Consider the following 27,903-nt stretch of genomic DNA (forward strand, 5'->3'; position numbering starts at 1 on the left):
CTCCCAGACACCACTGAGCGCCGAGTCCTCCAGCCTGTCTAGAGCGTACCGGAAGTAGCTGGGGGAAGGCGACGAGGCGCGGACTGGAGGAGAACTGAGTGGCCGGCACTTCCGGCCGGCGGTGGCTGCTCCGGCTGAGCAGGGTGAGTAGGGTCCTGTCCTGAGGCGCTGGGCGGCCCGGCGGGGCCGGGTGGGCTCGGGCGGACTCCGGTCACTGCTGGGCGCGGGCGGGAGCCGCAGTCTGTGCAGGCGGGCGCGCGGGGCGGGGCTGGTCGCGAGGCCTCGGGGCCGGACCCAGCCGCGGGCGGCAGCGCCCCCTCCCGGGAGCCGCGCTCGGAACCCGAAGCCCTGTGCTTCCCGCGCGACCCCCGCGGCCTGAGCGCGCGGCCCCCGAGCCGAACCCACCTCTCGCCGCAGGGCCTGGCCTTGACGCCCCAGCCCGGACCCTTCCTGCGCTTCCACTTTCAGAGAGGCTTGGTCACGAGATCCGCTTGCCCTTAAAAAACCAGACCGAGACTTTTTTTTTTCTTTTTTTCTCCATTTTCGTTTTTGCTCTTGCCCCAGACTGAATTTCTACCCGCAAACGGGGACCCTGGGGTAGAGGTGCGTTTTAAGCGAGCCTCGCCGGTACCTCGGTGCTGTCTCCTGCGCCAGGATCCCCCAGCGTGGAGCGCTCCTAGCGGAACTCGGCGCCGGCTCCTGGGCGCGCTCTGCGGGGTGCACGGCCCCAGGCTTTCTGTCCCATCTTTTTCTGTCCCATACTCCTCTTCTGACCCCCCAGGTCACCTCTTCCCCCGGCCCCAGAATGCGACTTGTTTTTTGAGTATTTCTCTTTCATATCCTCCATACCCCCCATCCCCAACACGCGCGCGCGCACACACACGATGCCCGTGCGAAGGTTGTTTTCCACTTTCCCCCCGCGTTTCTCAGGTCTTCTTCCCCTCACACAGGATGGAGTCGGCCCCAGCGCTGACCCCTTAGGCCTCCCGTTTCTTGTCTGTGCCTTGGGCACAGGAGAATTCCATGTTTCATCCCGTGTTCACGTGACCTCCGGGTTCTGTGCTTCCTCTCCAGTCGCAAGGCAAGAGACCACCCTCATTTCGGGGAGACACGGAATCCCACAGTAGCTTGTGAGGGACTGACTCGGAACTGGGATGCCGGGAAAAGCTTCCTGGAGGAGACTCAGCACCAGACACGGGCCCCTTGTGGACACGTCTCCATACGTGAGCTGCAGGTGTGGCAGGATAACACAAAGTGCTGGAACACACTGCTGTCCCACTTGCAAGACCAAAAACTTCCTTTAAAAATAAAATTCAGAGATTTCCTTATGAAACAAATTCAGCCACTTTGTGTCATCCTGCCGCACCTGCACTTCAGGCGCGGAGACGTGTCCACAAGGAGCCCGTGTCTGGTGCTGAGTCTCCTCCAGGAAGCTTTTCCCGGCATCCCAGTCCCCAGTTAGTCCCTCACAGGCTACGGTGGGATTCGGTGTCTCCCCCAGTTTTTCTGCAGCGGGTTCATATTAAAAATCTCGAGGGTGGATTGTGGCTTTGCCATCCCTCCTGTTCCCCACGGTGAGATGCACATAGCTCACTGTGCTGTGCCAGACGACACACACGTCACACCGTCACCCTCAGCGAACGATGCAGGATCCTTAAGGGACCAGCCCACATTTTGCAGACCAGGAAACTGACTCCGGAAGAGGACAGGACTCATCCAGAGGTGGCGGCCAACAAGCCTAGAACTTGTCTTTGGAGCTTTTGCTGCATTTGATTGCACTCCTCATTTCACTTGAGCTCTGGCCTCAAAGGGCTGCGTTTCTGCACGCCACCACATGCTCTGCATGGAGTTGGCAGAAGCAGCTATGGCAAGGGCGCAGGAGGGAGGTAGGAACTCCAGGAGTCCATCTTCAAGTACTGCTGACCTGCGGAGGAGTGAGGGGAGGGAGACCCCAGGCCTGCACGCACGCCACACTGAGCCGGCCAGCTCAGCTGCCCGGTGTTGGGGCAAATAGCTTCTCAGCCCTCACCAGTGTCTTACTGGGTGAAGTGCATTGCAGGCCCTGACTCCATAGGCTGCCCTGGCCTCACAGGGGTGTGCCCTCTGTGCCCTTCCAGTGGGCTCAGGTGTAGGGAGGGGTGTGGGGTGTTTCGCAGATTTGTTAGGAGAGGATGGAATTGTCCACCTAGAAGGGATGAGAATGACCCACATCCTCTTTATGTAGAAGGGTGAGAAGATACTTCAAAACTCCAACAGAAAGATGTGTTTGATTAGAGCTGCGACGTTTCTCTGTCGTTTTTCTTCATATTGGTCAAAGGTGCGTATGAAACTTAAAAGCAAAGCTTCTCATAGGGTACACAACTGGCCCAGGAAGAGCCCTTGCTCCCAGCGGGCCATCAGGTGTCCTGCATTTGCTTCTGGTGTGAATTAGTCATTTGTTCATAGAGCCTCCCAAATTAGCAAATGCTGAAGAAGTTCCTGCTCTGGACTAGCTTGTTCCTGTGTCCTCTGAGCGTGTATGTGTGAGTGAGGGTGAGTGGTTGTGTGTGTGTCCGTGTCTGGCAGGCTCTGCGGCCCTGCCGTGGTTGTGGAGTCAGGTGGACGGGCAGCACTAGAGCCTGGGGTTTCAAAGACTGGCGGCCCAGTGTGGCTGCCTGGGGCAGGGTACCCTGAGCTGAGCTTGAGGAGAGCTCCCTCAAAGGGGCCTGGAGTGGTCACAGCTGTCTGTCTGCTGAGGCTCCCGGTAGAGGCATCTGAGTGTGTGTGGTCGGGGAGGTCAGAGGGTGATTGAGTAACTGGCAGTACCTCCTAGCCCTTGGAGGATCTTGGGGCCTGCTGTTATAGAGAAGCTTCCAATGCCCCGTTTTCTAGAGGCAGTTTGGGGCTCTGTGTTAGAGAGCGGAGTTTAGAGACCTGCTGCAGGTGGGTTTGTAAGATCTTCGGCGGGGAGGGTAATGAGGAATTCCTCCTCCCTGCATCCCTCCACCCCTGCCTCTGCTCCTCAGGGAGGAATAAGGGATTTGAGAAGATGGCCAGCTCAGGCAGCCCAGCGAGCAGTTACAGCAAGAAGCTTAGTCCGGGTCCGGGCGGGTGGGAGGTTTGTTCTCGGGTCTGCCCAGCGTCGGACTTCCTGGCTTCCTCTGATGGCTTCTGCCTGAGCGCTTCCCCAGGAAAGGCCGGGCTACTCCTGTGAGAGCCACGTCTCGTTTCTAGCCCTAGCTAATGGCTTCCGTTTGCTTGGTGGGAGTGGGGCAGAGTCCACCTGAGCAGCACACCCAGGAGCTGGGCAGGGCTGGGCCGTTCCCAGGGCCGCCCTCCCCGCACTGCGTGCTAGCGCTTGTGTGGCTCCTCTCAGTAGCACTCGCATTTCAGCTGGAGCGTCCCAGTGAGGATAGAGTCGTGAGGATGCCAGGTGTGTCCCGGGCGCGCCCCATCACTTTCCTCTCTCTTCCCTCTGCTTTCCAGCCCCTGAAGTGCTGTGCCTGGAGATACCGTCGTGGACCCTGGAGAGGCACCCTGCAGCTTATGCGGTAAAACCTCGACCACCCCAGACCTGGTCAGTTTGAGGGGAGCTGCTACCACAGTATCCACTGAGGCCGGGGTTCCGGTCGTGTGGAGCAGCAGAGGGGAGTCTGACAGGGTCACCTCCTCCACAGAGAGAACTGGCAGCTGACTGCACTGCCAGGAGCCAAGGCTTGGGTGTGTGGAGCCTGGAAGACCAGGGACACCTGAGGCAGGAGGTGCAGCGTATGGAGTGGGGAACCCGAGACGGACTGGGGCCTGTGCTCAGGATCAGGCAGGCAGAGTGGAGAGGGAGAGACGGAGCCCTGGAAGGGGAGCAGGAGGAGGGGGAGTAGTGGCAGCAGCCCAGGCCAGGCGTGTGTCCTGCAAGTGCTAGGACCAGCTACCCCTCCCCATGGCCTCCAAGCCGGCTGCCGGGAAGAGCGGAGGGGAGAAGCGGAAGAGGGTGGTGCTGACGCTGAAGGAGAAGATTGACATCTGTACGCGCCTGGAGAAGGGCGAGAGCCGGAAGGCACTGATGCAGGAGTACAACGTGGGCATGTCCACCCTCTACGACATCAGGGCCCACAAGGCACAGCTGCTTCGGTTCTTCGCCAGCTCGGACTCCAACAAGGCACTGGAGCAGCGGCGCACGCTGCACACGCCCAAGCTGGAGCACCTGGACCGCGTCCTGTACGAGTGGTTCCTGGGGAAGCGTTCCGAGGGCGTCCCTGTGTCAGGCCCCATGCTCATCGAGAAGGCCAAGGACTTCTACGAGCAGATGCAGCTCACTGAGCCCTGTGTGTTCTCTGGAGGGTGGCTTTGGCGCTTTAAGGCCAGACACGGCATTAAAAAGCTAGATGCATCCAGTGAGAAGCAGGCAGCCGACCACCAGGCCGCGGAGCAGTTCTGTGGGTTTTTCAGGAGCTTGGCTGCCGAGCACGGGCTGTCCCCCGAGCAGGTTTACAACGCTGATGAGACCGGCCTTTTCTGGCGGTGCCTGCCAAATCCCACTCCAGAAGGCGGGGCCGTGCCTGGCCTCAAGCAGAGCAAGGACCGGCTGACCGTGCTGATGTGTGCCAACGCCACAGGCTCCCACAGGCTCAAGCCCTTGGCCGTCGGGAAATGCAGCAGCCCCAGGGCTTTCAAAGGCATCCAGCACCTGCCTGTCGCCTATAAGGCCCAGGGGAGCGCCTGGGTGGACAAGGAGATTTTTTCCGATTGGTTCCATCATATCTTTGTGCCCTCGGTGAGAGAGCACTTCAGAACCATAGGTTTGCCGGAAGACAGCAAGGCCGTTCTCTTGCTGGACAGCTCCCGGGCTCACCCGCAGGAGGCCGAGCTGGTGTCCAGTAACGTTTTCACCATCTTCCTGCCTGCCAGCGTGGCCTCATTGGTGCAGCCCATGGAGCAGGGCATTTGGAGAGACTTCATGAGGAACTTCATTAGCCCTCCGACCCCCCTCCAGGGCCCTCACGCCCGCTACAATGTGAATGATGCCATATTCAGCATGGCCTGTGCCTGGAACGCAATTCCCAGTCACGTCTTCAGGCGGGCCTGGAGGAAGCTGTGGCCATCAGTTGTGTTTGCTGAAGGCTCCTCTTCTGAGGAGGAGGTGGAGGCAGAGCACTTCCAAGCGAAGCCCCACAACACATCCTTTGCGCACATCCTGGAGCTTGTGAAGGAAGGCTCCTCCTGCCCGAGCCAGCTTCGCCAGCGCCAGGCCGCCGGCTGGGGTGTAGCAGGAAGGGAGGCAGAAGGGGGACAACCCCCTGCTGCCATGTTGCCAGCAGAGGTTGTGTGGGGTTCAGAAAAGACTCCGAAAGCTGACCAAGACGGTGGAGGAGATCCTGGTGAGGGTGAGGAGGCGGCTTGGGAGCAGGCAGCTGTGGCCTTCGATGCGGTCCTGCGCTTTGCGGAGCGGCAGCCGTGCTTCAGTGCACAGGAAGTGGGGCAGCTGCGAGCGCTGCGTGCCGTGTTCCGGAGCCAGCAGCAGGTGAGGAGGTGGCGTGGCGCCCTCGGGGCTGTGGTCAAGGTTGAAGCCCTCCAGGAGGGCCCTGGTGGCTGCGGGGCCACGGCTCACTCTCCCTTGCCCTGCTCATCCACAGCAGGTGACAACTGATGGCTTCTCTGCCCTGTCCTGGCCACTGGCCCTGTTTCTCCACGCACCCTGGAGTGGCATGGTCCTGTGCCCCGACCCCACCTGAGGCAGGAGGGCGTGTGCAGACACTCAAGAGCCCTTCCAGGAGCGGGTCGCCCACGGTGTGGCTCGGGTGCTCAGGACAGTCTGTGCCCGAGGTTCCTGTCGATACAGGTTTTATCACTTGCCATGTCATCCGAAAGTGAGGAAATGTTTTGGAAGGGTCCACCCTAGCCTAGAACAAACCAGAGCCTCACTCTGGCTGGAATGGGGCCCAGGCTGGGCTGATCTGGCCTCGTGTTCGCTGGCTGATCATTGCAGTATCAGAGGGTGGAGATGTCTGTCTGTCCATGTGGAGAGAAGTTGCCCTCCAGGCCAACAGGAGGCCATGCCCACCGCCCCTGGACAAGCTCCGTCTCAGAAGGCTCTATCTGCTGGGCTGGCGGCCATCCCCTTGTTGGGTGGACCCCGGCACGGTGCCTGAGGGCCAATGGCCGAGAGCTGGGACTCAGTTCTTGGCCTGCTCTCGGCTGAAGAGGCCGCACGTCTCACTTCAGTCGTGGCCTCGTTCAGCAGAATGACTGGAACCATCCTCTGTTACCCGCAGATCCCATCCCATGGGCTCTGGCCCCAGGATGTGGGGGGCCCCACGGAGAGTTGACTTGGTAGAGTTTCTTTCCGTGAAGAAAGTAGGAGTGGCTGACCAGGCCCTGCTCATCACCCGGATACAGGACACAGACCCTGCGTGGTATTTTGGCATTTTGGCTCAGAGTGCAATGTGCCATGTTGCCCAGAATTTCATACTTACGGCCTTTACATGAATACGTCTTGATCAGGCGTTCAGAGATTAGTCTTAGGTTTGCACGTAAGTCACTGGAAACAGTAAAACAGGTTGCTTAGATTTCCAGCAATTATATTTGTGCTCTTATCCCCAGCTGTTAGCACGTTAGTAATACCTTGGGGAGGAGTTGTCTGTCCTGGTCAGTGTTCACAGACGCGGTTGTAAGAGGATGTGGTGATTTTCTCCACGTCTGCAGCTGCTTTGCAGCATCTCCATTTCACGGGCAGCACTCGCTTCCTGCAGCTGAAATTCCAGAATGCCCTGTGTCCACAGTGATTAGCCTCGTCTTTGAGCGAGCATGAAATAGGTGCATTGTTCTTTTTTTTCATTCTTGAGGCAGGGTCTCACTCTGTTGACCAGGCTGGAGTGAAGTGGTGTGATCACAGCTCACTGCAGCCTCGACCTCCCTGTTGAGTGATCCTCCCACCCCAGCCTCCTGAGTACCTGGGACTAGAGGCGTGCACCGTGACACCTACCTTTTTATTTTTTTGTAGAGACAGAGTCTCACTGTGTTGCTGAGGCTAGTCTGAACTCTTGGCCTCAAGCGATCCTCCCTCCTCAGCCTCCCACAGTGCTGGGATTACAGGCGTGAGCCCCGGCACTCGGCCTAAATGGGTTTTTCTTGCTATGTTATTTTCAGTGCTTTGCTCTTGAATTCTTTTCCCCTCTTAAATTTGTATCATTTGGCTGAGTCAGCACGTAGTTTGCATTCCAGCGTCTGCTGTTGATTCCACTGAAACCTTTGTTCTCATGAGGGAGAGGATTTGGCTCACTGTGGTTTCTTGTATTTTCACATCTCTGCCGATACAGGGGCAAAAGTCATTGCTGACAGAGCCCTGCCTATGTCTTGGGAGTGTGTGTTTCTTGCTTTGAATGCATGTGTGATGGTTACAAAAGCCAAATAGTTTCTAAAGATCTCGGTGCTGAATGACAGTCCCAGTTGTTCCCATTGGGATCCCGTTGCCTTCATGGTGTCACCCCCACTGTTTGCTTCCTGTGTCTGGGGAACTTCTGCACATCCGTGTACTTCGTGCCATTTCTGGGCTCACGTGTCTCACTCCTAGCAGAGCCTCATAACCAAGATTGCTGGATTGCGGCTGCTTGAGGCAACGCAGGAGGTTAGAACATGTCTCGAGGGCTCTGAAGCAGCAGGACATCCTGGGTGGGTGGAGCTGAGGAGGGCACGGGGTAGGCCTGCCGAGCTCCTGGCTGGCTCTCCTGAATCCTCTGGAGATGGCTTGTCCCTGTCAGACTGTAGCTCTTCAGGACCTGAGCTCTTCCCGCTCTTGACCTGCTTCTGTGCTGACTGTGCTGGGCTCATGGGTAGACATTTGTCCCCAGTGAGTGGCTGTGTCCTCAGGGTGCCCCTCTTTGAGACTAACTGCAACAAGGCTTGGAACCTGACTCTAGGCACAGCCCCTGTGGCTGGAATCCCTTGTGCCACCCAGGGGACTTGGGCCCTGCTCCTCCTGCAGCCCCTCCTCACCTGGGCTTGCTGCTGCGGGTCTCCCTGGAGTGAGGTTTTTAGGGAGCCCAGAGCTTACTCATCTCTGCGCTGCTGGGCCCAGCTGCCTGCTGAATACTTCCTGCCTCCATCCTGTCCCCCGGAACGCTTTGTGGAGACTGCTGTTTCCTCCGAACACTTTGTTTTCACTTCCTGACCAGTCCCAGAAGCTCAAGTGGTGGAATGTTTTAGCCTCAGAATCTTGTTCCCCAAGCCCTCTCAGGTGGATCCCCGCTGCACCAGACACCACAGCACAGCCCTGTGAGGCTGTGTCTCCTCACTCCGTTTCTGGGGCTGCTGAGGCCCCTGGGAAGCCCTGGATCTTGCCAGAGCAGAGCGTGCAAGTCTCTGGTCCCGTTTAAATGCCTCTCCCTTTTATCTGTGAACACGGGGCTGGAGCCACTCCTTGTCTTCTCACCGTGCCCCTACAGGTCATGGCCTCAGTTCTCCAGTGGCTACTGGGGCAGCGGGTGCTGCGACGTCTGGTTTGGGACCTCCGTGGCTGCTTCCAGCCTGCTAGTAGAACGAACCTGTTTGTACCACCACATTCTTCTCTGGTGGTGCCCCTGAGGGCTCAGGCCTGAAGGCACTCCTTTGTCCTCAGTTGGGACAGGCAGCCTCCACTCTGGGAGCTCCCATCCCTCAGGGTGCCCAGGAGAGGCCATACTTTCAGGGTGGCATGGTGAATTCAGGGATTGGGATTGGTAGGTGGTCTTTCAGCCCCTTCTACCTTGGATTGGTTTATAGAACACCTGTCCTGCCTGTGCCAGCCTGGATCTCTGTGGGCACCCCCGGCACGCTGTGCTGAAGGTTGTCTGCCTCCTGCATGGGAGGATCTAGAGCGGACCTTGCCCTGGGCCCGTCTGCAGGCCACTGTTCTTATCCAGCGGGCCAAATGAGTGATTGCTAGTGGTAGGTTGACTGGAAGAAAGGAAGTCGCAGCCCCTGCTCATGGCTTCCTCAGCTCCCTGGGGTTGGAGGACTGTCATCAGTTGTCCTCAGTTTGGAGGAGGTTCAGGGTCCCGGTGGCTGGATGTGCTTCCGGAGGGACAGGGTTTTGGAGGACTGTCATCAGTTGTCCCCAGTTAAAGTCCATTTGGAGGAGGTTCAGGGTCCCGGTGGCTGGATGTGCTTCCGGAGGAACAGGGTTCGAGGCAGGGATTTGCAGAAGGTGTGGACTGCATCCTTTCTTGGGAGGCTGTGGCACAAGGCAGCCAAACTTGGGACAAATCAAGACCCATCCACACTGCACCTCAGGGACCTCACCTCACCCCACATACATGTGCTTATGGGGGGCCAGGGGTGGTGGCTTCTGCCTGAAATCCCAGCGCTCTGGAACGCCAAGGCAGGAGGATCACGTTACTTCAGGAGTCTGAAACCAGCCTGGGCAACATAGGGAGACCCCATCTCTACAGAAAATAAAAGAAAATGAGCTAGGTGTGGTGGTGGTGGTTGCCTGTAACCCCAGCTACTCAGGAGGCCGAGGCAGGAGGATCCCCAAGCCCAGGAGTTGGAGGCTGCAGTGAGTTATGGCCTCTGCACTCCAGCCTGGGTGACAGAATGAGAGGCCTTCTCTCTAATAAAAATAATAATAAAATGTGCTTTGGGGTCAGGTGTGGAGATCAGAGTTGGGGAGGTCATGAGGTAGGGGTCAGGATGTGGACAGTCACGGGCTGGTGGGTGTGGCAGCCGTGAGGGTGGGCGGTGGGTGTGGCAGTCATGAGGGTGGGCGGTGGGTGTGGCAGCCGTGAGGGTGGGCGGTGGGTGTGGCAGCCGTGAGGGTGGGCGGTGGGTGTGGCAGCCGTGAGGGTGGGCGGTGGGCTGGGAGACAGGGCCTGGGCAGGGCTTCTGCATTTCCGCTGCCGCCTCTGGGTTCGAGGACTCTCCTTGACAAGGGCTGAGCTCTCAGGCACTGCGCTGGGCTCAGCTGCCTGCTGGGAGGCTGGGGAGAATGGACCTGTGAGGCCTTGTTTGTCCTCTTCCCTGTCCAGTTCCTGTAGACCCCAGGCCTGGCTGTCTGCAGGGCCAGGAGCTGCAGCCACCAGCCTCCCAGGTGAGCCCCAGCTCCCGGCCCTGCACGCCCGCTCCTTTGCCCGTGTGGACTCGGCTCTGGTGTCTGCTTCCACACATGGACCCTCAGACCTTACACATCTGTTGTTTCCCTTGCAGGGCAGTGATGATAACATGAAATGAGGTGGGGTCACTCCTGTTTAAATATGAGACTGGGGTCCAGGGAGGGGCAGGTGTGAAGTTGCTGAGGGCAGAGGGAGACCCACGGCTACCTGCTCCTGGTGACCAGCCTCATGTTCACTGCTCACTGCCTGCCATTCACCAGCTGCATGACCTTGAGCAGTGCCCTCAACTGTAAACAGAGGTGAAAACACTCCTTTACCAGCCTTTTTAGGGGCCACTCTTGTGTGAGGCCTTGAACCTCATTTCAGTTCCGTGGTGGTCCTGAGCCTCTGAATCTAGGCATGGCCCCTGCTGGGTCCTGGTCTCAAAGGCAGCATGATGGCCTCCCTGCTCAGGCCCTGCACCCAGCGGCCAATCCTCGGAGGCCCACTGGCCATGGCTGGACCCTCTCTCAGGGAACCTGTCAGCATGGCCATCTCCACACCCAGGCTGGCTGGGAAGCGAGATACGAGGTGCTCAAAGGCCGTCTATGTCTGTAGGCAGTCCCGTCCCACACAGGCCAGGATTGTTGGGCCTCCTTAGCAGCCAAAGGAACTGAGGTCCAGAGCAGGGAATGTGTTGCCCAGTGTCAGAGGGTGGTCTGCTCTGGGGTCAGGTGTCTTTCCCTGGTCCTAAGCCACTCCAAGCCAAGGCGTGTCCCTGGGCCCATTTCCCCTCTCGAGGTCTTGGGGTCCCTATTTCTGATGTGTGTGAAAGGAAGGCCTGTCCTCTGGGGTGGCCATGAGACTCAGTGGGAGGAGCTGCCACATGTGAGCCAGGACTTGGCACCTGGCCAGCCTTTTTCTGTGTCATTGTACCTTGATGGGCTGTCAGTTCTGAAGAGAAGAAATACACTAGGAATCCTGTTCTCCTCCCCTTTCTCCCTGGCAGAGGGAAGTGACCACACCCCTATGGTGTGGACATATGGACGCTCCTCCACGAAGCAGCAAAGTTCTGTTGTTTCAGGAGGCTGTGGGCCCTGAGGATGTGGTAGTGACCTCACCAGAGGAGCTGGCAATTCCTAAGTGCTGCCTGGAGGCCTCTACAGAGACATAATGTTGGAGAACTTCTGCCTCATGGCAGTGCTGGGTGAGACCCCTCTGTCCCCACCAGTGCCCTTGAGGGTATGGGTGTTGGTCGGTGTGTGGCCTCCATCTCCGTAATGATGGTATTAGAACTGCATGTTTGTGTCCCCACCAAAGTTTATATGTTGAAACCCTGACCCCCGGTAGGGTGGTATTAGGAGGTGGGGCCTTTGGGAGGTGACTAAGCTTAGGTGAGGTCGTGAGGGTGGGGCTCCCCGATGAGATTGAGTCCTTAAAAGGAAGGAACTAGAGTGAGGTCTCTTTCTGCTGTGTGATCATATGAGAAAATTGCCATCTTTCAAGCTGGGTGCAGTGGCTGACGCCTGTAATCCCAGCACTGGAAGGCCAAGGCATTAGGATTGCTTTGAGTCCAGGAGTTCGAGACCAGCCTAGGCATGATAAGACCTTATCGCTAAAAAGAAGAAATAAAATGGAAAACTGCCATCTGCAAATCAGAAAGAGCCTTCAGCAGATACCAGACTGCCAGTGCCTTTGATATTGGACTTTCAGTCCCCAGATCTGTGAGAAATTAATTTCTGTTGTTTAAACCACCTAGCCTGTGGTATTTTGTTATAGCAATCCAAACTGAGACAGGCAGTAAGGAGAGAACAGAGGTTCCAGCCTGCTTCAGGTCCAGGCAGTTCTGCCATTGCCCTCGACTCCTCAGTTCCAGTCATGGGCCAGGCCCCTGGGGGACTTGGGATGAGTAAAACATGCACCTGTCATTAAGGTTCACCTGGTCTAGAAGGGGAGGCAGACCCACACTGCCCACCATGACCCGGACAGCGGTGATAAATACAGAGCACCTCATGGCCAGGGCCTGGGGGATTCCCACCCTGCCCTACCCAGTGCCAATAACAGAGGGACCCTGCAGAGTTGTGTACACAAGATAGCAGTTTAGTTCTTGCACACATACTAGTTGAGAAGGGAAATCAGGGCTGATGAAACAGCTCAACTGTCTGGCAGAGCCAGGCTCCTCCTGCCATGATGCAGTTTGGATGCTTGTCCGTTTCTAATCGTACATGGAAATTTGATCCCCAGTGTTGAAGATGGGGCCTGATGGGAGATGTTCCTGTTATCGGGATGGATCCTTCATTAGTAGCCTGGTGCCGTCTTTGTGGTAACAAGTGAGTTCTCACTTGATTAGTTTCTGTGAGAACTGTTTGTTAAAGAGAGCCTGGCACCTCCCTCCCGTCTTCCTCCTCTTGCTATGTGATGCTGCTCCCCTTTGCCTTCCATCATGAGTGGAAGCTCCCTGAATTCCCCACCAGAAGCAAATGCTGGCACCATGCTGCTTGTACAGCCTGCAGAACTGTGAGCCAAATAAACCTCTTTTCTTTATAAATTACTCAGCCTCAGGTGTTACTTTATAACCTTGCACACAGACCAAGATACGCCATGTGTATTTCATGAAGGGAACCACAGGGTTGAAGATGTCACAGGACACCTGCTCCAGTCCCCTCCACTGTGTCTGCCTCCAGAAAGCACACCACTTCTGCTCATGTCCCTCAAGCCAGGTCCCAGTCATACGAGTACAACTAGTTATAAAAGGTTTGGGGAGCCTGGTTGTAGAGGATGGGTGAGCGAGTATAGGACTCATCTAGCAGTGCAAGTCGGCCCAGGCCTTGTGCCTTCATGCCTGCTCCAGCAATTATGTCTGATCTCCCCCATCTCTGTAAGGAGAGAGCAGAGGTTCCAGCCTGCTTCAGGTCCAGGTAGTTCTGTGGGCTTCGTGGATGTGGCAGTGACTTCACCAGAGGAGCTGGCAATTCCTAAGCCCTCCCCAGAGGCTTCCACAGAGACATAATGTTGGAGAACTGCCTCATGGCAGGGCTGGGCACAGGGCCGATTTACGAGGTGAGCTTAGGGTGTGAGGGATGGAGGCAGGCAACAACCCTTAGTGGGCCTCACCTGTAGAATGGGGGTTCCATACTGAGAGGCAAGCCCGGACAACCTGGGATTGCTGACTCCTCTCCCATCAAATGCTCAGCTGTCAAAGTTAGGGGGAGACACAACATTGTCCCCACCCCAAACAGCAGAGCCACTGGAGAAGCAGGCCATAGAACAGAGAGCTCCACATTCCTCCCCACAGGAACTGCCTTTGTTAGAGTGTGAAGTTCCAGCCTAAGGGTGCTCTCAAAAAACAGTGGAAGTGATGGAGAAAGGCAACTGTGGTCAATCAGTAGATTCATTGGAGATCTATGCCAAAAATATTGTCTGGCTAGGGGTCATATAAGTATCACAGACACTTAACTTCAGGAACTATCCCTTCAAAGGAGCCCAAATTTGATTGGATTGACCTGTGAAGCAATTTATGTCCAGGGCAGCATTCAAAATAGTGGAGCAATCAGCTGACCATTAGTGGAGCTTAACGGCTGGATGTGGTCAGGGAAAACAAAGCGCTTTGCAACACTTTCAAACCACTGTCATCCAGGGCGACTGACGGCATAACCAAGATGGTGCCCCTGAGGAGAAAAACTGAGATGCAGTCAGAGGCTCTGGGATGTGGGGTAGGAAATAGAAGCCACTAAAATAGTCTAGCTGGTCCCTAAGCAAAGAAAGCAGAAAAATAGTCTAAGATCAGGCTGGCTAGTATCCAGAATTGCTACAATGGTTACCTAAGATGTCCATGCTTCAACAGATAATTATGAGGCATGCAAAGAAACAGGAAAGTATGGCCGATACACTGGGGGAAAAGGCAGGTAATAGAAACTGCCTATGTAGAGCAAGATGCTGGATTTAAAAGAAAAAGGTTTCAAAGTGGCCATCATAAATGTGTTCTAAGAACTAAAGGACGTTATGATTAAAGAACTAAAGGGGGTAAAACTAAAGGAAGGTGTGAGCCAATATTGCCTCAAATGGAGATTAAGAAGGTAGAAATTATATGTTTTGTATTTAAAAAAACAAAAAAAACAGGCTTGACTCAGTGACTCACACCTGTAATCCCAGCACTTTGGGAGGCTGAGGCAGGAAGATCATCTGAGTCCAGGAATTCAAAACCAGTCTGGGACAACATAGTGAGAACTTGTATTTACAATTTTTTTTTTTTTTTTTAATTAGCCAGCATGGTGGCACACACCTATAGTCCTAGCTACTCAGGAGGCTGAGGTGGGAGGATTGCTTGAGCCTGGGAGGTCAAGGCTGCAGTGAGCTGTGATAGTGCCAGTGCATTTCAGCCTGGGTGACAGAACGAGACCCTGTCTCAAAAAGAACCAGATGAAAATTCTGGAGTTGAAAAGTACAATGACTGAAATGAAAAATTCACTAGGCAAGCTGAGCTCAACAGTAGATTTCAACTGGAAGAAGAAAGAATTAGTGAACTTGAGAACAGAGTGATAGAAACTATGCAATCCAAAGGACAGTAAAAAGAATGAAGAAAAGAGCCTTAGAGAAATGTATTATACCACACGAATTGCACCAACATACGCTTGGAGAACCAGAAGAGAGGAGAGACAGAAAGGAACAGAAAAAATGTTTAAAGAAATAATGGCTGAAAAATCCCCAATTTTTTTGAAAAATGTTAGCCTACAAATCCAAGAGGCTCAATGAAATCTAAGTAGGATAACCAGAGATCCACAAATAGACTCATCATAGTAAAATTGCTGGAAGCCAAAGATGAAATCTTGAAAACAGAAAAATGATTTGTCACTTACAAAAGAACACCAGTAAGATCAACAGCTGACTTCTCATGAGAAACAGTGGACGCCAGAGGGCAGAGGGATAATATATTCAGAGTGCTCAAAACAAACAAAAACAAAAACAAAAAAACCATTAACTAAGAATCTTATATCCAGCAAACTATCTTTCAGAAATTTAAGCAGCTGAACATGGTGGCTCACGCCTGTAATCCCAGCACTGGGAGGCTGAGGCAGGTGGATCACCTGAGGTCAGGAGTTCAAGACCAGCATGGGCAACATGGTGAAACCATGTCTACTAGCCTGGCATGGTGGCATGTGCTTATAATCCCAGCTACTTGGGAGGCTGAGGCTGAGGCAGGAGAATTGCTTGAACCTGGGCGGTAGAGGTTGCAGTGAGCCAAGATTGGGGCCAGTGCACTCCAGCCTGGGTAACAGAGTGAGACCCTGTCTCAATAAACAAACAAACAAGCAGTTTAAAGATGAACCCAGATACTACATACAAAAGCCAAGAGAGTTTGTTGCTAGCAGGCCCACCTTATCAGAAAGATGAAAGGATGTCTTTCAGGCTGAAAGTAAATGACCCCAGAAGGTAATTTAAATCCACATTGAAAATAATACTTGCAGAGGTACTTGTATAATTGTATAAAACAGTATAGATGCACATTTCTTCTTAATTGATGTAAAAAGCAATTATATAAAATAATATGGGTATAACGTTGGGCCTATCACATATAGAAATATAATGTATTTGTGAATAATAACCCAAAGGAGATGGGTGGAAGCAAAATAATCTGACTAGGAAGTGAGTCCAGATAGTAACTCAAATTCACAGAACAGATAAAGAGAACCAGAAACAATGAAAGTTAATGTGGCAAAATCTAAAAATATGTATTTGGTCTTCTTTTATCTCCCAGCTTCCTTAAAAAGCATAACATTACATAATAATAATAACAACATACTGCTGGGTTTGTAACATTTAGAGATGTGATAGGTGCATAACGATAATACCGCAGAAGGGAAAAGGGGACGGAACTGCACAGGAGCGGCATTTCTGTCTCACTGGAATTAGCGCAGATCCAAAGTAGATTCTGATAAAATGTAAATGGTGATCCCTAGAACAACCACTAGAGAAATAATTCAAAAAATAGAGTGAAAAAATCATCAAAGAAATTAAAATGCTACATTGGAAAATACCCAGTGTAAAAGCAGCAAAGGAGGAAGAGAGGATCCAAGACGACAGGAGGCAGAACACACTTAGTGGGGCCTGTGCTGTCCACATTCTGGTGGCCCTTAACTCATCGAATCTTCCTGGCACCTGGCTGAGTCACTAGTGCCATCCCTTTTGTACAGATGAGCAGTTGAGGCTCAGGAGCATCAGGGGTAGTCAGGGACACAGAGTTTGGAGTCCGGAGCCATTTTACTCCACAGCCCAGGATCTCACTGCATCCCTTCCCCTGCCTGTTGCCTGTGATTCCCCGCTTTTCTTGGCCTCTGGCAGCATTTGCCTTGGCTGTGTCTGCCAGCCTCCTGCTGTGCTGAGCTGGATGTGCCTGTGGTGCCGCTGTGTCCTGCTTTCCCTGGGCAGTCCTGGTGGCACCTGTTGTCCTGGAACAATTACTGATACCCCTTTCACTCTCAAAAGTGTCTGAATCGTGTGGGGCCACTCTGCAGGGCTAACCTTCACACAGTGCCTAACACATGGTGTCTGTGGGGTGTCAGCTCTTCAGGAGCCCCAGGCCAGCAGTCACAGCAAGGTCACCACCAGAGGACATTGAATGGTTCCACCTCTGAAGTCAGTGCTGGCCCCCAGGGTCTCTGGGTGGGCAGTAACCTGGAGCAGCCCTTGCTGGGGAAAGAGAACTGGCACTACTAGGACCCATCTCAAGGGGGTGTGCAAAGGCAGAGAGGGATCCAGCCTGGGGGTGGTCACCTGAGGGCAGCCCTCATGGCTCCAGCGGTGGCTCGAGAAGCCCGTGAAGCTGCCCTAGGAGGCTGAGCAGGGGAGGCCTCCTCAAAGCCACCCTGGGGTGGGCAGAGCCTCAGAAAGGACCCTGAGGCTGGCAGGGCAAGGAGCTTCTGCAGTTGACCTCCAGAAGTGCGGCTGCCTGCTGAGAGACGCACCTCAGTTGGGAGGTCTGGGTCCTCTGCTTGCTCTTGGCCTCATCTTCACTGAGGAGGGCCTGAGGCAGCTCAAGGCTCTTGGCTGCAGCAGATCAGCACCCAGGAGGCTGCGCCCGTTGGCCCCTGAGCTGGGGGGTGGCTGGGGGCTTGGGCAGGGTGCCTGGGCAGGACAGCATTAAGCAGGTGGCACCTGCACTGGCTGTGCCTGAATCTGGGGTGGGGAGGACTCCAGATGCCCAGTGAGAGCTGAGCCAGCCAGGGAGGGCCCAGAGAGGTCAGGCGGGCTCTGCCAGCTGAGGAGGGCTGGTGGGGGTCTGTGCTTCTGAGCCCTGGGTACAGCCCTCCTCTTTGAATCGCCTGTTCTGGGGTAGCTCTGGTGGTGGGGCAACAGGATCCCACCAAGACACAGGGACCACATTGGCCTCCAGCCTGGGAGCCTCACAAACATTCCTTGCTCAACAGAATCAGGCTGGACCCTTACTTAGCAGGGAGTGGCTGGAGTCTGGCTGGAGAGGTCAGACGTCAGGAGGGAGGGAGCCAGGGCCTGTCACATCTTTCCTCTGGCCGCTGTCCTGATCTTTGTAAGCCCAGAGTCTCCCCTTCCCTGAAGGGAGGCCAGCACCCCAGGAGGGCAGCAGGTGTGCTGTGAGGGTTGGAGCAGTGTGAGAGGTCAGGATACACTAGAATGGCCATGGACACCATGTGGGGGTGCTGTGGGCTGGGCTGCAGAGCAGTGTCCTTCCTGCTGCTCCTCCCCTGCAGGTTCCCCTGACCTTATGGTTTATTGGGTTTGATACCAATCAGCAGACCCTGCAGGGTGGAGGCTCCCAGGCCTCTCAATCCCAGCATTCTCATGTGCCAGTCAACCCCACTGTAACTGCCCAATTAGTTCTACTTGTCCACTGCCCAGATAGAGCCAAATTTACCAAGACAGTGGAATTGCAATAGAGAAAGAGTTGAATATACATAGAGCCAGCTAAATGGGAGACTGGAGTTTTCTTATTACTTAAATCAGCCTCCCCTAAAATTCAGAGGTGAGAATCTTTCAAGGACAGTTTGGTGGGCAGGGACCTAGGGAATGGGTGCTTCTGATTTTTGGGGGATGCCATCATAGGGGTGTAGAAAAGGTCCTTGTGCACTGAGTCCACTTTTGGATGAAAGCTACCAAGGAGCTGCTGGTCTGCTGGTCCAAGTAGAGCCATCTGGTGTCAGCAGTACAAAAGTGTGGCCAGGCACAGTGGCTCACACCTATAATCCTAGCACTTTGGGAGGCTGAGGCAGGAGGAGTGCTTGAGCCCAGGAGCTCAAGACCAGTCTGGGCAACATAGTGAGACCTCTTCTCTATAAAACATTAAAAAAAAAAAATAGCCAGAAGTGGTGGCACGTCCCTGTGGTCCCAGGTACTTGGGAGGCTGAGGCAGGAAGATTGCTTGAGCCTAGGAGGTCAAAGCTGCACTGCGCCATGATTCTGCCACTGCACTCCAGCCCGGGTGACAGAATGAGACCCTGTCTGAAAATACATCTTAAAAGCCCAATCCTAGTTTCTATAATAGTGATGTTATCTGCAGGAGTAATTAGGGAAGTTGCAAATCTTATAACTTCTGGGACAATAGTTGGTAATTGTTTATCCCTACGTCTTAGCAGAATCCAGGCCCCTCTCATCCTCTTAACTTGGTGGCCTTTCATTAGTATTACAAAGGTGGTTTAGTTGTGGGAAAGGCTGTTATCATTTAAATCACTAACTAAATTTCTCCCAAAGTTAGCTTGGCCCACGCCCAGAAGTGATCAAAGGCAGTTTGGACGTTAAAGGCAAGATGGAGTTGGTTAGGTCAGATCTCTTGCACTTAAAATTTGTGCAAAGATCTCTTCACAATGATCTGCCTGTGATAGATGTGGCCCAAGCCAGGCCTGTGGGGAGTGGCTGCATACCCCTCTGCAGCGTGGGGTACCTGGCCAGTCTGGGTCAGTACTGGGGCCTGCACAAAGGGGTGTAAAAAACGAATAAACATCATCAATTTTTGGAACCCTAGAAATGACATTGAGCCTAGAAGGAAATGTGGCTGTGTGGAATAACCATGCAGCATGCAGCTGCAGCTTCCGCTTCTCTGGCTGTAGGTCACCTCTCTTTCTCTTTTTTCTTGTTCTATAAATTGATTATGTGAAAGGACAATACATTGGGGCTCCTAAATCACTAAGCTAAAGGGAAAAGTCAAGCTGAAAACTGCTTAGGGCAGTTATTACTTAAATCAGCCTCCCCTAAAATTCAGAGGTGAGGATTTTTCAAGGACAGTTTGGTGGGGAGGGGCCTATGGAATGGGCCCCTGCCTGCCTCCCATTGCATTCAAAGTCACCCCTTAGCTCATTGAGATAAATGCATATCTCATTCCCTTCTTTGGAGAGGCTAATCAGAAACTCAAAAGAATGCAACCATTTGTCTCTTATCTACCTATGACCTGGAAGCCCCTACCCCACTTTGAGTTGTCCCGCCTTTCCAGACTAAGCCAATGTTTATCTTACATATGTTGATTGGTGTGTCATATCTCTCTAAAATGTAGAAAACCAAACTGTGCTCTGACCACGTTGGCCACATGTCGTGAGGACCTCCTGAGGCTGTGTCATGGCGTGTGTCCTCAACCTTGGCAAAATAAACTTTCTAAATTAACTGAGACTTGTCTCAGATTTTCTGGGTTCACATTTTGGTAATCACAAAGGGATTCTGAATGGAGGTGCCCCTGACCTTTGAAAAAATGTCTTATGAGTGCTTAGTACCAGCTTGAGTTATCTTTATGGCTCAAATGAATAGGACAATTTACTGAGGCCTGGAAGCACCCCCTCCAGAAAATCCCTGATCTCCCAAAATTTGGTTGAGATTTAACGTTTTATTTTGCTGTACGACTCCTACCACCACCCCTCCCCTTTTTTTGGAGTTTTACTTGCTTCCAAAACAAGGCAGGCAAGTTTTTTCCTGCTTCTGTGACGATGGAAGGCAGGTAAACTGAGTTTGAGCTCACTTCCAACAGGGAAGATGAGGTTTTTTTTTTTTTTTTTTTTTTTCCTGCTTCTAGGATGGTGGAGTGCAGTCTTCAGCCTGAGATCCATTCCTAGGTAAGTAACTGAACTGGGGTTTGTCTTGGCTAAAGGTAAAATTAATAGCCAGCTGGTCTTAATTTCTCCTTACTGTTAGAGCACTCAGTAATTATGTAAGTTGTTCAATTGTTTGTTTTGCTTTGCTCCTTTTTATTATTGTTGTTGTTGTTGTATGTTTCTGTTTTTGTTGTTTCAGTCTTTTTCCCATTGGGTTTGACCAACTCTGACTTGATCAAATCCAAAAGAAAGTTTCAAATTATGGGGAACAAGGCCTCTAAAGTGGCTACATTCCCACCAAAAAAAAAAAAAAAAAAGATTGATTTTGATTTTCACTACTTAAGGGGCTTTATTTACATAACCAGACCACCTTTTTGCTAGCCAGGCCAAACTGAAAGCAATGGCTGTTACCCCACACTGCAGTTCAATGCCTAAGTTTCTGCCTTCTTTTTTTTTTTTTTTTTTTCCGGCATGAAAGCTGGGTTTGGTTCCTAAATCAAGTCCTTTCTGGTTTGATACTTGGTACTTCTGAAATAGCAGCAATTTGTTCTAGCTGAAATATGGTAATGAGATTTAAAAACTTTTTTTAAAGGAACTCAATGGTTAAAAGTCAGATAAATTAAAGCTAATATCCAAAATGTGTGTGTGTGTGTTTGTTTTAAAGGACCTTCATGTTTTTGTTTTTGTTTTTTTCCTCTCCTAGAACCTTGTCTTTTTTTTGAGCAAAAGTTTTTTCTTCTCAGTTGACTGAATTCTAGTTTCTTCATTTACTTCTGCTGTCTCTCCTTTCTCTTGCACCCTCTGCTGCACGGGGGACCTAAAATAGTTTATAATAGCGTGGGGTTCCTTAAAGAAAATGGAGAAGGTGCTAGACTCCCTTTGGGAGAGAAACCTCTGTTTTTCCTTATGGAACCCCAAGAATTTAAACAGACAAGTTTGTTTCAGCCCTTAAACCACTTAATTTTGTATTGTGAACCTGATTTTTTTTTATTATACTAAAATAGCTATTGCAACAGAGACTACCCTTGGTTTTTAAGGAAGACTGTAGTTTAGACACTTAGAAATGTGTTTGTATTAGTCCATTTTCACGCTGCTGATAAAGACATGCCAGAGACTGGGCAGTTTACAAAAGAAAGAGGTTTCATGGACTTACAGTTTTGCATTGCTGGGGAGCCCTCACAATGATGGTGGAAGGCAAGGAGGAGCAAGTCACATCTTACATGGATGGCAGCAGGCAAAGAGAGAGAGCTTGTGCAGAGAAACTCTCATCTTTAAAACCATCAGATCTCTGGAGACTTATTCACTCTCATGAGAACAACACAGGAAAGACTGACCCTATGATTCAGTTACCTCCCATCGGGTTCCTCCAACGACATGCGGGAACTGTGGGAGTTATAATTCAAGATGGGATTTCGGTGGGATACAGAGCTAAACCATATCATTCCATCTCTGGCCCCTCCCAAATCTCATGTCCTCACATTTCAAAACCAATCATGCCTTCCTAACAGTCTCCCAAAGTCTTAACTCACTTCAGCATTAACTCAGAACTCCATAGTCCAAAGTCTCATCTGAGACAAAGCAAGTCCCTTCTGCCTATGAGCCTGTAAAATCAAAAGCAAGTGAGTTACTTCCTAGATACAATGGGGGTGCATGCATTGGGTAAATACAGTCATTTCAAATGGGAGAAATTGGCCAAAACAAAGGGGCCACAGGCCCCATGCAAGTCTGAAATCCAGCAGCGCAGTCAAATCTTAAATCTGCAAGATAATCTCCTTTGACTACATGTTTCACATCCAGGTCACACTGATGCAAGAGGTGGGTCCCCATGGTCTTGGGCAGTTCTGCCCTTGTGGTTTTGCAGGGTACAGCTTTCCTTCTGGCTGCTTTCACAGACTGTTATTGAGTGTCTGTGGCTTATCCAGGCACACAGTGCAAGCTATTTGTGGATCTACCATTCTGGGGTCTAGAGGTCAGTGGCCATCTTCTCACAGCTTCACTAGGCAGTGCCCCAGTGGGGACTGTGTGTGGGGGCTCCCACCCCACATTTTCCTTCCACAATGCCCTAGCAGAGGTTCTCCATGAGGGCCCCAGCCCTGCAGCAAACTTCTTCCTGGACATCCAGTCATTTCCATACACCCTCTGAAACCCAGGTGGAGGTTCCCAAACTTCAGTTCTGGACTTCTGTGCACTCACAGGCTCAACAGCATGTGGAAGCTGCCAGGGCTTGGGGCTTGCACCCTCTGAAGCAATTTACAAAAGAAGAGGTTTAATGGAGTTACAGTTCCACCTAGCTGGGAGTGCCTCACAATTGTGGGGGAATGGAAGGAGGAGCAAGTCATGTCTTACATGGATAGCAGCAGGCAAAGAGCAAGATAACATGTGCAGGGGAACTCCTCTTCATAAAACTGTCAGGTCTTGTGAAACTTATTTACTATCATGAGAAAAGCATGGGAAAGACTTTCCTCATGATTCAGTTACCTCCCACTGGGTCCCTCTCACAACACGTGGGAATTCACGATGAGTTTTGGGTGGGGACACGGCCAAACCATATCACTCTGCCCCTGGCCCCTCCCAAATCTCATGTCCTCATATTTCAAAACCAATCATGCCTTCCTAACAGTCTCCCACAGTCTTAATTTCAACATTACTCAAAAGTTAACAGTCCAAAGTCTCGTCTGAGACAAGGCAAGTTCCTCCCACCTATGAACCTGTAAAATCAAAAGCAATTTAGTTACTTCCTAGATACATTGGGGGTACATGCATTGGGTAAATAGAGCCATTTCAAATGGGAGAAATTGGCTGAACAAAAGGGGCCACAGGCCCTGTGCAAGTTTGAAATCCAATGGGGCAGTCAAATTTTAAAGCTCCAAAATGATCTCCTTTTACTCCATTTCTCACATCCAAGCCATGCTGATGCAAGAGGTGGGTTCCCATCTTCTTAGATAGCTCCACCCTTGTGGCTTTGCAGGGTACAGCCTCCCTCCCGGCTGCCTTCATGGACTGGCATTGAATGTCTGCGGCTTTTCCAGGCACACAGTCCAAACCGTCAGTGGATCTACCATTCTGGGGTCTGGAGGATGGTGGCCCTCTTCTCACAGGTCCACTAGGTGGTACCCCAGTAGGGACTCTGCATGGGGGCTCTGACCCCACATTTCCCTTCCACACTGCCCTAGCAGAGATTCTCCATGAGGGCCCTACACCTGCAGCAAACTTCTGCCTGGGCATCGAGGCATTTACATACATCTGAAATGTCGGCGGAGGTTCCCAAACTTCAATTCTTGACTTCTGTGCACTCAACAGGCTCAACACCATGTGAAAACTGCCAAGGCTTGGGACTTGCACACTCTGAAGCCATGGCCTGAGCTCTATGTTGGCCCCTCTTAACCATGGCCGGAGTGGCTGGGATGCAGGGCACCAAGTCCCTAGGCTGCACACAGCATGGCAACCCTGGGCCTGGCCCATGAAACCACTTTTTCCTCCTAGGCCTCTGGGCCTGATGGGAGGGGCTGCTGTGAAGACCTCTGACATGCCCTGAAGACATTTTCCCCATTGTCTTGGAGATTAACATTCAGCTCCTTGTTACTTATGCAAATTTCTGCAGCTGGCTTGAATTTCTCCTCAGAAAATGGGATTTTCTTTTCTATTACATTGTCAGGTTGCAAATTTTCCAAACTTTTATGCTTAAAGAGAAATAATTTTATATGAGACAGAATACTGTATGGTCAATTTAGTCCTACAGTAAAATGAGTGGTTGTTTATAAAAAAGATATTCAGGGCCGGGCGCGGTGGCTCAAGCCTGTAATCCCAGCACTTTGGGAGGCCGAGGCGGGTGGATCACGAGGTCAGGAGATCGAGACTATCCTGGCTAACATGGTGAAACCCCGTCTCTACTAAAAATACAAAAAACTAGCTGGGCGTGGTGGCGGGCGCCTGTAGTCTCAGCTACTTGGGAGGCTGAGGCGGGAGAATGGCGTGAACCCGGGAGGCGGAGCTTGCAGTGAGCCGAGATCACGCCACTGCACTCCAGCCTGGGAGACACAGCGAGACTCCATCTCAAAAAAAAAAAAAAAAAAAAAAAAAAGATATTCAGGTCAACCCAAAAAGTCCAAGCATGTCATGAATGGTCTGTGTAAGTCACAATAAGAGGATGTATTTTTTTAAAAAGCAAAAACTTTTATGTGATCATGCTGTCATACTATTATTAAGTTTTGGTTTGCGTAGGAAAAAAACTGAGATTAATGTTTTTTAAAATTAAAGTTATTACATCCATGTATCTCTCTGTATGCACATTTAAAGTACTTGTGACATTGAGTTACAGGGTTTGACTCCTGGATCTAAAAAGAACACCAAGTCCTGCTAAATTTTAAACACTGACAGGAATTAAAGCTCCATCTTCAGACCCAGTAGAAGATGCCCTTCAAAATAAACTGCATTCCTGAGACATCAGGCCAGAAATTAAAGCTATTCAATTCCTCAAGGCCCAGGGACTATCATGAAGAGGCAGGTGTGTAAGATTGTAAAGGCTGACTTTGAGAGATAAAATAAGCTCAGTTTCTCTATAAATAAATCATTAATGTCAAAAGCACACTGATGCAAAACTAGCATATGGACCCCTGTGTCAGATTAACAAGGTTTTCTGGAAGCATTAACAAACTCCTTAATAAATTAAGGCTATAAAGTTTATAAAAGGCTTATGAAAATTATATCTTATGATCAAGATTAAAATTTTATTAATTATAAAATTTTGAAGAGCAAATGTAATTGGCTTCTTGTTTTTCTTAGGGTTTATTGTTTGGAAAATTAAGTTTTCTCTGAAAGAATGAAGGTTTTCACCTTTTTTGAAATCCTCAAGTTAGCACTTTGGTTAAATGAATGACTTATTTTGCAATAGCCTGTGATATCAAGTGTTTTAAACCTTTGACAAACTTTCCAAAATCAAATTATAAATTATGTCTTTTTCTGACCTAATTAATCTTTTAGGATATTAAGTTCCATAAAGTCCAAAAATGACATAATTTGTCCTATTTGGTATAAAAATTATATAGGAAGTGTTGTCAAATATGAAATGGTGTTTGGGTTTCTTTGGGCTGTGTTTGTATAAACATGTTATCGTTATGTGTTCCCAAATCATAGGAAACTCCTATAATTCTGATATGACTTAGTGTACATTATCAGTAGTAATTATAATTATTATGTTAAATTATCGTGTGCCACAGAGGTAATGAATTTTCTTGTCAATGGTTATTTTGACTGTGGCTGCCCTAAAACCTTTTGTCATTCACAGACAATTGTTGTCTTATTTTGGTCCTTCTTAGAAGGTGATTTTATAAAAAGCCATAAAACTCCAACAGGTGCTCTTGCATACAAGTTTTTAACAGCTTTGGAGATGGTGACATCAGAATAAAATAAAAACTTTCAGGGCCCATGGAGAACTGAAATGTTCAGGAATATCAAGCGGAACAGGAATTAACTACAGCAACTGAACTATTACAAGACTGAAGTAATCCTTTTGACTTTTCACTTAAAATGTTGCTAATCCTTTGCTTTGCTTTTTCAGAGCCAAGGAAACTTTTCTTTGGAGCGATTAACAGGATTTAACAATTTAGTATATTCCTATGAACAAAATTTATAACATATTTGTTTTTCCTCTTCCTGATTTCTCCAGAATTTGCAAGCTATTTGTGGCAATACAGTTATTTACATAAGTGCAATAAGAATCTCTTTTCATGTATGAGAGGACACACTTGGAGAAACTGGTTATTCTACCAAGGCTTTGACTGGAATGGTGTGCTTTCCTTTAAGGACTCAAACTTGACTTACAGAGCCAATAAAAGCCCCTTGGGAAAACTGGCCTCATGTTTGTCTACATAGTCTCTGTACAGGGTTCCTGAACTGTGGTAAGTAAAGAACGTCACTTTCTGACAGGCCCACCAGCCCCAAGTTTTATCTTGGAACCTCAAGAGAATAGGATCCCCCAACTCATAGATATTTGATGATACGAATCCGTGACTACACTCAGCTTTAAAAAAGTCTTATTTAGCCGGGCGCGGTGGCTCAAGCCTGTAATCCCAGCACTTTGGGAGGCTGAGACGGGCGGATCACGAGGTCAGGAGATCGAGACCATCCTGGCTAATACGGTGAAACCCCGTCTCTACTAAAAATACAAAAAAAAAAACTAGCTGGGCAAGGTGGTGGACGCCTGTAGTCCCAGCTACTCGGGAGGCTGAGGCAGGAGAATGGCGTGAACCCGGGAGGCGGAGCTTGCAGTGAGCTGAGATCCGGCCACTGCACTCCAGCCTGGCCGACAGAGCGAGACTCCGTCTCAAAAAAAAAAAAAAAAAAAAAAAAAAAAAGTCTTATTTGAGACAAAGTTCCATCAAGGCCAATTTAAAAGCCTGTGTAGGCTGGTCATGGTGGCTCATGCCTGTAATCCCAGCACTTTGGGAGGCCAAGGTGGGTGGATCACCTGAGGTCAAGAGTTGGAGACAAGCCTGGCCAACATGTCAAAACCCCATCTCTACTAAAAACACAAAAATTAGCCAGGTGTGGTGGCATGCACCTGTAATCCCAGGTACTCAGGAGGCTGAGGCAGGAGAATCACTTGAACCTGGTTGGTGGAGGGTGCAGTGAGCTGAGATTGTGTCACTGCACTCCAGCCTGGGTAACAGAGGAAAACTCCATTAAAAAAAAAAAAAGCCTATTTAAAAAATAATTATTCTTGCTGCACTGAATACAAATAATTAGGCCAAGTATAATAAAGCAAACTAGTCCGACCATGATTTGTGTTTATTAAAAATGGGAAACTGGAGAAAGAAAAATTATGTTGCAAAACCTATAGTATACCTGTTGTTAGATTCTAGTCTTGCCTAATGTTTTAAAGTTTTTATTATTTTCTACAGTTTTGACTGAATTATAATTTTTCTTGGCTACAACTCTTCAAAATAATGTTTTTGATTTTTTTCTTCTGTCTTTTTCTCCCATGTTTCCCAATTTGGAGTTACTGAAAACTAAGCTGTGCTTTCATAAAGCCCTGTGAACTGAAGCCAGGCAACTTAAACTTCAGAAGAAAACAACAGCAACCTATTTACATACATAAGCCACTTTCATACCTGCCTACTAATGTATGGGCTTCAGAGTAATGTGGCCTATATTGAATTTTCCCAGCTTGTTCTTTTGTTTGTTATTGTTTTTCCTCCCTCCTCCCCCTATTTTCTTTTCACAGGACATGACACTTCACAACCTTCTAAAAATGAGGTTTTCTAATAACTCCGGACCTAACTGTACAGGAATAAACCATCCTAGCCATGAGAGAGCAGACAAAACCTGAGACCAGAGACTCATTTTCTTATAAAATGCTTTCTCCAAAAGACTTTTAAAAAGGGGGAAAACGTGAAAGGAACATACCTTGGGGCCCCAAAATCTCTAAGCTAAAGGAAAAGTCAAGCTGGGAACTGCTTCTGGCAAACCTGTCTCCCATTTTATTCAAAGTCATCCCTCTGCTCACTGAGATAGATGCATATCTGATTGCCTCCTTTGGAAAGGTTAATCAGAAACTCAGAAGAATGTAACCATTTGTCTGTTACCTACCTATGACCCGGAAGTTCCCTCCCCGCTTCCAGTTGTCCCGCCTTTCCAGACTGAACCAGTGTTCATCTTGCACATGTTGACTTGTGTCTCATGTCTCCCTCAAATGTATAAAACCAAACTGTGGTCTGACCACCTTGGGCACATGTCGTCAGGACCTCCTGAGCCTGTATCGTGGGTGCGTGTCCTCAACCTTGGCAAAATAAACTTTCTAAATTAACTTAGACCTGACT

At 50.4% G+C, this 27,903-nt stretch overlaps 1 protein-coding gene across 7 annotated transcripts; it reads left to right on the forward strand.

The window, feature by feature from the left end:
* Positions 1-69: 69 nt before the first annotated feature.
* LOC105488418 (Jrk helix-turn-helix protein) lies at positions 70-27,894 on the forward strand. Of its 7 annotated transcripts, none has more exons than XM_011752433.3 (3): positions 316-5,497; positions 20,068-20,107; positions 24,405-27,894. In XM_011752433.3, exons 1-2 carry the CDS (start codon positions 3,917-3,919, stop codon positions 20,092-20,094), a joined length of 1,608 nt encoding a protein of 535 aa, XP_011750735.2. In that variant the 5' UTR covers positions 316-3,916; the 3' UTR covers positions 20,095-20,107; positions 24,405-27,894. The 7 variants fall into 7 exon arrangements, with proteins under 7 accessions (XP_011750731.2, XP_011750732.2, XP_011750733.2 ...); XM_011752434.3 differs by having other exon boundaries at positions 27,309-27,348; XM_011752429.2 differs by lacking the exons at positions 20,068-20,107; positions 24,405-27,894 and adding an exon at positions 70-143 and having other exon boundaries at positions 3,466-9,700.
* The last annotated feature ends 9 nt before the right edge of the window (positions 27,895-27,903 follow it).

Source organism: Macaca nemestrina, chromosome 8 (genome assembly GCF_043159975.1).
Source record: "Macaca nemestrina isolate mMacNem1 chromosome 8, mMacNem.hap1, whole genome shotgun sequence".
In the NCBI taxonomy this organism is placed as follows: domain Eukaryota; kingdom Metazoa; phylum Chordata; class Mammalia; order Primates; family Cercopithecidae; genus Macaca; species Macaca nemestrina.